Consider the following 10,573-nt stretch of genomic DNA (forward strand, 5'->3'; position numbering starts at 1 on the left):
GATTTCTTGACTGCTGTTTCCATGGGCATTGATTGTGGATCCAAGCAAAATGAAATATTTGACAACTTCAGTATTTTTTCCATTTATCACTGATTTCTTAAATATGAAGTTATAAACATAAGGGAAAATACGGTACTTACTGTCAAGCTTTATCAAATCTGGACATGCTGCCCTATATACTTCAGGCTTAGTTATAAATGATAAAGCAGAACTGATACAGTTGCAAAATCCTGTACCCTCCTTAGTACTATTCCTCTTTTTCCTCGTCAGTGATCACAACTATCCAGAATTTGATATTTATCATTCCTATAAAACCAAAAAAAAGAAAAAAACCCAAAAAACAACAAACTCATTGCCATCAAGTCGATTCCAACTCATAAGGACCCTATAAGACAGAGTAGAACTGCCCCATAGGGTTTCCAAGGAGCAGCTGGTGGATTCAAACTGCCAACCTTTTGGTTAGTAGACAAACTCTTAACTATTGTGCTACCAGGGCTCATTCCTATACATGTTTTAAAATTCTGTATGTTAGTATCCATAAAGAATATGTAATATTTTGAAACTTTATATGGTAGTATCATACTGGGTGTATCCTACAACTTGCATTTTTGTCTCAAAATTATTAGTTAAGATTTATCCTTATTGATAACCTGTAACTCATTCATTTTTACAGGTCTATAGCAGGGATCAGAAAACTTCTTTCTGTAAAGGACCAGAGAGTAAATATTTTAGGCTTTTCAGGCTGTACAGAATCTGTGCCAACTACTCAACTCTGATGTTGTAGTGTGAGAGTAGCCAAAGGCAATACAGGAACAGGCACGGCTGTGTTCTAACAAAACTTTATTTATAAACACTGACATTTGAATTTCATGTAATTTTTACTTATCACAAAATATTCTTCTTTTCATTTTTTCAACCATTAAAAAATGTAAAACATTTTCGTGGGCCACACAAAACAGGCAGCAGGACAATTTGGCCCATGGGCCATACATAGTTTGCTGACCCCCACTCTTCAGCATTCTGTTTCCATGGTGTGTTAATCTGTTCCCTTGTCATAGCACATAAAGCTGAAATTTCTTTTGTGACCTGATACATGATCAATATTTTTTTGCAGATGACTTACGGGCACTTACAAAAATATTTTTATGATATGGAAATATATAAATATAAATGAAAGTGTAAGTATAAATGTAAATCTAGACAAAGCCTGCTAATTTTGTTCTTCACATCCTTTACATCCTTTCCGATGTTCATTTGTGATAAAGGTATATTAAAAATCTTCCTCTGTGATTATAAGAATTTCTTCTTATAATTCTTTCAGGTTCTGTTTTATGTATGTCAAAGTTATGCAGTCACAGACATACAAGTTGATGACTGTCATGTTTTCATAATGAATTTTCTTTTGTTATGATAGTGTCCAGAATTATCCCTTTTGACACTTTTTGACTTTAGTTCAGTTTTGCCTTATATAAATATCATTGTTCTAGCTATATGTATTTCAATACCTTTATTTTCAAGCTTCATGTGGTCTAGTTTGGGGCATGTCACTTATAAACAGCACAGCTCTTTTGTTTTTAATCTCCCTGCATGTCAGTTTAATCCAGCCCTGGCATAGTGGTTAAAAGCTCAGCTAGACTATCTTGGTTATAATCCTGGTGCTTCCACTTGCTCTCTGAGTGACCCTGTGCAGTTTTTTTAATCTCTCTGCACCCTGGTTTTCTTATCTGTAAAAAACTGAGGATAATGTTAGGACCTCATTATAGGGTTATTGTGGGGATTAAATGAGATAATATAAATTTATTTCTTTGGCCAATGCCTAGCATGTGGTAAACACTCAGTAATTGCTAGCTATTAATTTTTTGTTGTGATTATTGATGTATTTGGACTCATTATTACCGTTACTTTGTGTTTTCTGTTTTTACCATTCTTTTCCTTTTGTTTACCATTTCCTTTTCTGTTAATATTCCCTTTTTATTTCCTCTGTTTTGGGGGATAATCTATTTACTATTCTTTTATTCTTTTCACGATTATCCTTAAAATTTTATAGTTTTATTGAGGTATAATTAATATACAGTTTGACTTGTTTTGACATATGTATAAACCAAAAAAAAAAACTAAACCCGTTGCCATCAAGTTGATTCCAACTCACAGCAACCCTATAGGACACAGTAGAACTGCCCCATATTGTTTCCAAAGAGTAGCTGGTAGATTTGAACTGCTCATCTTTTGGTTAGCAGCCAAGCCCTTAACCACCATGCCACCAGGGCTCCTGATGTATGTATACACTCCTGAAACCATCAAGTCAATCAGTATAATTAACATTTCCATCGCGTGAAAAAATTTTCTCTGCCCCTTTCCTCTCATCCGTTCTCCTCCCCTTCCTAGTCAAGCACTGGTCTGCTTTCTCTCGCTACGGAATAATTTACAATTTGTAGAATTTTATGTAAACAGAAACATAAAGTATATACTCTTTGACTGAATTATTTCATTCAGAAAAATTCTTTTGAATTCATCCATGCTGTTGGATATATCAATAGTTTGTTCTTTTTGCTGAAGTAGCATTCTATTATATGGATATACAATAATGTGTTGATCTATTCACCTGTTCATGGACATTTGAGTTGTTTCCAGTTTGGGCTATTATAAATAAAGCTGGTATGAACATTTGTGTACAAGCTTCATGTGGACATATGCTTTCATTTCTACATCTTACGGCAGATACATGTTTGACTTTTTAAGAAAGAGACAGTTTCCAAAGTGGTCGTACCATTTTACATTCCTACCATCAGTGTAGGAAGTTTCCAGTTGCTCTGTATTGTCACCAGCTTTCCGCATTGTCAGTCTTTTTAATTTTAGTCATGTTAGTGGATATGTAGTGCTATCCTATTGTAGCAATGGATTGCCTTCGTTGTATCTTCTAAAATAAAAAAGTAGTTATTTATACAGTTAAAAATTAAATAAAGGGACTTTTAAAATTATCATATTTGTGTTTGTCATTTTTGCTCCCATGTTTTTCCTCAAGGTTCATTTTTCTCCTTGCTGAAGTATATCCTTTAATAATTCTTTTGACAATGTTCTCTAGGCAGGAAATTGCCTTAATCTTTATGTGTCTTCATTTTGCTCTCAGTCTTGAATGACAGTTTAGCTGACTCTAAGCAACCTGAAGACACTCTCTTCTGGTCTCTACTGTTACTGACAAGAAGTATGCTGCCAGTCTGTTGTCATTCTTTTGTAGGTTATCTTTCTTTCTGATAGCTTTTAAGAATCTCTGTATATTTTTAAAACTCTTCAGTTTTACTATGATGTGTTTAGATGTGGATTTATTTATATTGCTCAGAACATTCAGCACTCTTCTGATGTGAGAACTTTCCCTGATTCTGCAAAATTCTCAGTTATTTCTCTTCAAATATTTTGCTTCTCTGTATTTCCCTCCATTTTTTCCTTCTGGAATTCCTATTAGACAGATCGTGGAGTTTCTTAATCTGCTTTCCATTTCTCATAGCTGCTTTTTAAATATATTCTTTGTCTTTTTGTACTGCATTCTGGATAAATTCCTCAGTACTATGTTTCAACTCACTAGTTATATATTTAACCATGTCCAGTTGAGAGTTTACTTGAGAAGATAAATTTTTACCTTATCTACCTTTGTGTAAGCCTAGCCAAGCCCAGTCCAGTGCCCTTTATATAGAAGCTGTACAACAAATATTTGTTGATTAAATAAACATATCAAACATTGTATGTATTTGATCATTTTGTTTCTTGTTTATAGATATATAACTTTATTAATAACCAAACATCACATTTTCATAAAACAAAAAGTTACCATATAAATAAATCTGCAACTTTTAAATAAAACATAGTAATATTTATCAATACAAACAAATTTTAAATTTTTATGTGAAGTTCATGATAAATGGAGAAAACTGAAGTGGTCAAGGATTTTATTTTACCTGGATCTATAATCAACACCCACGGAAGCAGCAGTCAAGAAATCGAATGACAAATTGCACTGGGCAAATCTGCTGCAAAAGACCTCTTTAAAGTGTTGAAAAGCAGAGATGTCATTTTGAGGACTAAGGTGCACCTCATCCAATCCATGGTATTTTTAGTTTCTGGACAAGGAATAAGAAGACAGATGCCTTTGAATTATGGTGTTGACAAAGAATATTGAATATACCAAGTCTATCTTGGAAGAAATACAGCCATGGTGCTTCTTGGAAGTAAGGATGGCGATACTTCTTCTCACATACTTTGGAGATGTTATCAGGAGGGATCAGTCCCTGGAGAAGGACATCATGCTTGGTAAAGTACAGGGTCAGTGAAAAAGAGGAAGACCATCAGCAAAATGGATTGACACAGTTGGCTCAAGCATAACGATGATTGTGAGGATGGCACAGGACCAGGCAGTGTTTCATCCTGTTGTACATAGGGTCGTTTTGAGTCAGAACCGACTATACGTCACCTAACCACAACAATAATATGCAAAGTTAGAATGTTTGTGTGGGTGTGTGTGTGTGGGGGTGTGTATGTGTGAGAGAGAGAGAGATCGATCTCGCTGTAAGGATGACCAGGCTTTGTTATTCTCCTTTGGGAAAGCTTTTGGGATCTTCCGGCAGAATTCTTAGGTCATGAACCCTCCAGCCACCCCTAAATTTTGGATTGCTCTAGTATTTGATCATTTCTGTTGTTCTCTATGTTGTAACTTTATGGTGACCAAATCCTGGTCTAGTACAAGAGTAAGAATTTTCTGTTTTGCTTTCAGTGCTCTATTTGCTGGTGCTCAGCATTTCATGCCATGCAAAGTAGTACATGGGAAGATGGCAGCAGTTTGCTTTGTAAGCAAGCTACCATCTTTTAGTTGGAAGATACACTGAAGAAACTTTCCTGCTTCACTCATACTAGATGAGTCTCTCTCTCAATTTCTTCCAGCTGTAATCTGAAGTGCCTTTATTAGCTCAGGATTCACAAAGTACATAAGGAAAGATGCTAGCATCCTTTAAACATGTGAGGATGCTGGGTCAGTTGACACAGCCAGTTAAACCAGTACTACCCCATTAAATGGCTATAGCTGGTGGAGTCTAATGATCAGAAAGGACTACAAGCTGATTTGTGTAAGAGCTTCCCACGATGAGCCCAACTTTCAACAATATTGTATCTTCTCTGCAGAGAAGTGGAACATTTATCAATCCCTTAATTGCTGCTTTGACGATTGGTGGACAACAACTGTTCTCCTCTTTCACATTCAGTTGTCCCTGTCAAGTTGGGAAAAATTTCTATTATGGTTCTGCTTTTCTACTTATTCCTGCCTTGATCCTGCTGATTGCTGGCTATGCTCTGCGAAGCCAAACATGGACAATTACCAGCGAATACTGCTGTGGTTGTGCCCCTCCATGCCGCCAAACCAGCCCCCTGGAACGTAAGCTGGCTTGCCTTAGGTTCTTCAGCATCACCGGGAGAGCGCTTGTTGCTCCATTAACGTGGCTGGTGGTGACCCTACTGACAGGCACCTACTATGAATGTGCAGCAAGCGAGTTTACGTCTGTGGACCACTACCCAGCATTTGACAACATCAGTGCCAGCAAACGGGAAGAGATCTTAGCTGGGTTTCCATGTTGCAGAGCAGCTCCATCTGATGTGATCCTAGTAAGAGATGAAGTGGCTCTTCTGCACAGATACCAGTCTCAAGTAAGTTCTTGATATTTTTTTCTGAAAAAAAAATCCCATATTAAATACAGTCAATGGAAAATATTCACATTCCTGCTGCTTCTTGTATTATTTGATTATAGAATATAAACCAGATGTCATTTATAAGTGAGTTCTACTGAAAGGCTATATAAATATAGTTAGGAGGTTGGGCTTTGGAGTCAGCAGATCTGGGTGAATCTTGCTTTGCTACTTACTATATTGCAAACTTGAGCAAGCTATATAACTTACCCATGCCTCATTTTCCTCAGCTGTAAAATGGACAGCTTAACATTACTGCATAGAGTTGTTATGAGGAATAAATCAGATAATACTTCTAAAGTGCTCAGTACTATTCCCAGAATCTGTATTATAAGCAATACATTTTAAGTATTATTATTACTACTATATTACTAAATCCTATCTGTCTGAATATATATGTATATGTATATATATATGTATATATATATATATACACATCCTTAGCTATGCATTTTTATATATTAGAATCTCATCTAAAACTGCAGGAAGCTTGATTAGGATTAAAAAATAAACTTCAGTGGTGGTTCTAAATTTAGTGTTCATAGATAGGTTTCTGTGTGGGATTTGGTGGGGAGTACCTGAACCTACTGTACTTACACATTAAAAAAAAAGTGTAGATGTGCATTTTTCTCTGTAGATAAGGAACTGTTGGCTTTCATCAGTTTCTCCAAGGGATTTAGGAAAAAACACATTTTCAAATCACTGTGATACAGTAAAAACGTGAGTTTTTTAAACTACTTATTGCAAAGGCAATGATCTTTTGGACTCAAGACATTTCACTCATATAAATTCAGAAGTACTAATGCTATTCAAATGAAAAAAATATTACCAAGATGTAGCATACCAAAATATTGCATTTGGCCCAGTTTAGGAAAAGTTAGAAATCTCATTAAGATATGCTTTGTCTTCAACCTTTTTATACTAGCCCTAAAACTTAGGCAGAAGCAGCTATGTGAAAATCTGTGAAAGATTAAAAAAATCAATGAGGCAATCAAAACTTTAAAAAATGTTCTTGCTTAATAAAGAGTAAAATGTGGCACATAATGGTAATATTTTCTTAAAGTTAAAAGTAAAATATTAAATGTATACAAAGGCTTATTATGTGAAAAGATAGTCTTTTAGCTCTGAGTGCCATCAGGCAATGGAGTCTTTTGGAAAATGACAACAAAATCCACATTTATTGAGATGTTTATCATATACCGTATAAATAGTTCATCTATTAACTCAAATCTTTATAACGTTTAGAGGCAGATATTGCCTTCATTTCACAGATGAGTAAACTGAAGCTCAAAGAGTTTGCATAACTTGCCTAAATTCATAAAACTGTTAAGTGGCTGATTGATATATCCAAAGATCACATTGTTTCCATGTCTCCAGGCTGCCTTCTATACTACCTCCAAGTTCCATCTCATTTGAGGAATATACACTGTTTTTCAGCAGGATTTTCCTGGGTTGACCACAAAATCATATTTAGTTCAAATGCCATCTCTACCCATACCCAAGTCTAAAATACCTTCTTGCCAGTATTTTCATTCAATTTCAATCTGCCTTCCACACCCATGCCAAAATTACCTTTCTAAATGCAAATCAGATGCTGTGATTCCCTTATCTAAAGTACTTCAATGATTCTCTGCCAACCTAAGCACAAATTCAAATTCCCTGGCATGACATACAAGGTCTTTCAATGTCTACCCCCTGACCACTTTTACACATGATTCTTGTGACCCTGTGAATACAAATTTCTTGAGATTCTATCAACCCTTCATGCTCTTATTTTTCTGTCTTCTTCCCTTATTATAACTCTCCTCAACTTCTTACATCTGGTTAACTTCTCTTTAATAATTTCCGTCTCAACTTCTGCATCATTTCCTCTGGGAAATATTCCCTGATACTCTTCTCCCTCAGATGAGTCAGTTTCTCTTCTGTCGTGTTTCTTCAGCACCCTGTGTTTACCTGTATCAAGAACTGTTTTACTATACTGTTTTTCTTGGTTTTCTGGCTTATCTCCCTTTTTAGGCTTAAAGATTGTGGTGAGAATGATAGTATCTTAAATTATTTACATCTAAGTACCCATAACAAAGCACCATGTCCAACCCATGATGGGAGCTCAACCTGGAGCTCAATTAAGTGGTAGTTGCTGAGATAATGGGTTTCTGAGATGGCCTTTCCTCCACCACGCTGGCCTCTATTGAGTTAAATCGTAATGAAATATCACTTTGTAGGTTTTAGCCTCCATAGAGTACAACTACCCCACTGTGCACACGCTGGTAATTCCAGGCCTGGTGATGAATCACAAGCTGCAGAAAGACCTTCATCTCCCAAACTGTAGCTGTACACTGCTGGCTTTCCTAAATGTGTGGAACTTTCTCTCACTTTACATCACAACTGCTAAATGTTTTAAAAACAAGAAAAGAATTATAAGAGCAGAAATCAGCCACTTACTCCAGTCTTTAAAAGTGGACACTAAATAAAAATCTACTTATCATGACTCCTGTTGTGTCAGAGTAGAACTGTGCTCCATAGGGCTTTCAATAGCTGATTTTTCAGGAGTAGATCGCCAGGCCTTTCTTCTGAGGCATCTCTGGGTAGACTTGAATCTCCAACCTTTTGTTTGGCAGTCAAGCATATTAACCATTTGCACCTCCCAGGGACTCCTGGACACCAAATAGTCTTAGAAAAATCCAGTTCATTTTCTCTTCAAAGTATGTTTCAAAGACAAATCATAAAACTGGTTAGCAAATGACTATTTGAAGGGGGAGAGAAATGGAAAGGAAAACAATCACATACTCCAAGGCACAATGACTATACTATCAATAAATAATACGTTTAGGGACATGATAGTCTACTCACTGATTTTCATCTTTGGTGGCAAAAAATAGGGAAGGAGCAACTCAGGACGAAAATCAATGAATACTTGTTGGAACTTCATTGAAGACATCATAGAAGGCTATAATTATTACCTATCATTTCATCGTTTTCATCACCATCATTATCAAATATTTATTAAGTACCCACAGAATGCATAGCCTGTCCCTGATGACTGGGAACTAAGGTTGAGCTAAAAGCAGAGAATGTAGTTTATGTACTCACATTAAGGGTAATTGGTGGGTTATAGTGCCTGTCACTTCAAGGACAGTACTTAGAATCCATTCCAAGTCAACTGGCCAAATTCCTATGTAATCCAAAAACCAAGTTGAAATGTCTGGGCCTATATTTTCTTTCAGAGTCCCTGGATGGCAAAAACAGTTAACATGATTGGCTGTGAACCAAAAGGTTGGTGTCTCAAGTCCACTCAGATGTGCTTTGGAAGAAAGGCCTGGCGATCTACTTTCAAAAACTCAGTCACTGAAAACCCTCTGGAGCACAGTTCTACTCTGACATACATGGGGTTGCCATGAGTCAGAGTCAACTAGACAGCAACTGGTTTCTTTTTTTCATACATATTCTTTCAGACCTATATCCACATGAAATGATCAGTAACTTCCTCTTGTTAATATATTGTCATTGTTGGGTGCCATCGAATGGATTCTAACTCATAGCAACCCCATGCAACAGAGTAGAGCTGCCCCATAGGGTTTTCTTTGCTGTAACTTTTACAGAAGCAGATCACCAGGTCTTTCTCCTGTGGAGAAGTTGGATGGGTTTGAACCACCAGCCTTTCAGTTAGCACTTAACCATTGCACCACCAGGGCTCCTTTGTTAATATTTTAGAAACTGGAAAAACAAAGTTCTTACCCACGTTTCAGTTCTCAGCTTTGCAGGAATCCCTCCTACCATGCCTGTTTCTTGACTATTCGATGTAGTAATGCTTTCTGTTTTTCTTTTTAATTATGTGAAGATGCTGGGTTGGATTTTGATTACCTTGGCAATCATCACTGTCCTAGTCTCCTGCTGTTTGGCAAGGTGCTGCTCTCCCCTCACCTCTCTGCAGCATCACTACTGGACCACCTACCTGCATAATGAGAGGGAGCTCTTTGAACAAGCAGCAGATCAGCACTCGAAGCTCCTCATCATGCAGCGCATAAAAAAACTATTTGGCTTCATTCCTGGGAGTGAAAATGTCAAACACATCCGTATTCCTTCTTGTCAGGACTGGAGAGAAATTTTAATACCCAGTCTTCTGTGCATGGGTAATGACCTGCAGGGTTACTATAGCTTCCTTGGAGACAGGGTGGATGAGGATAATGAGGAAGGCAAATCAGAAGGTATTGAATTAAAACCTTGATTACAGCACCTTTTATAATTCAGGCGGCTTAACAGATATTTTATTTTTATGATGATGGAGTTTCAATGTAATCTCTTCATCTTTTTCTTTCTCTTCTAATATTTGTTTACATAAGGACATCGAAAATTCTATTTCCAAAATCAATTTACCTGATAATTGTGCCAAAGTCTCTCCCTTTTTGAAATTTCATTGATGGTCTGGTAATGCCTAAAGTACCCATTCTTGTCTAATTAAAATAACCTGAAATTTGAAATCATATCAAAATTTGAATCTTGATTCTGTTACGTAGTAGCTGTGTGAAAATTAACATTTCTGTGTGTCATTTTGTCATCTGCACAGTGATAGCAGCCACCTTCTAGAGCTGTTATGAGGATTAAATGTGATAATATAAGTAATGTGCTCTGCACAGTGCCCTTCATAAAATAAGTGCTAATAAATGTTAGTTTCTCCTTTCCTCTTTGCATTCCAATGTCTTCTATCATGGTTTTCCCAGTCTCTGTTTTCTCATTTTCTCCATTTTTACCTCTATATTATGTCCAGGAACTCTTCACTGCCTCCTCCTCTTTTTACAAGCTTAAACATATGACCTTTTGGGAAGCAGGGCAAACAGCTCTTTCTAATGGT

At 36.5% G+C, this 10,573-nt stretch overlaps 1 protein-coding gene across 1 annotated transcript; it reads left to right on the forward strand.

Moving 5' to 3' along the window:
- Positions 1 to 5,127: 5,127 nt before the first annotated feature.
- On the forward strand, positions 5,128 to 10,001 carry CALHM4 (calcium homeostasis modulator family member 4). The gene is made up of 2 exons (XM_004372491.2): positions 5,128 to 5,685; positions 9,563 to 10,001. The coding sequence occupies exons 1-2, from the start codon at positions 5,128 to 5,130 to the stop codon at positions 9,947 to 9,949; spliced, it is 945 nt and encodes a 314-aa protein (XP_004372548.1). The 3' UTR covers positions 9,950 to 10,001.
- The last annotated feature ends 572 nt before the right edge of the window (positions 10,002 to 10,573 follow it).

Source organism: Trichechus manatus, unplaced genomic scaffold (assembly GCF_000243295.1).
Source record: "Trichechus manatus latirostris isolate Lorelei unplaced genomic scaffold, TriManLat1.0 scaffold00017, whole genome shotgun sequence".
Taxonomy (NCBI): Eukaryota; Metazoa; Chordata; class Mammalia; order Sirenia; family Trichechidae; genus Trichechus; species Trichechus manatus.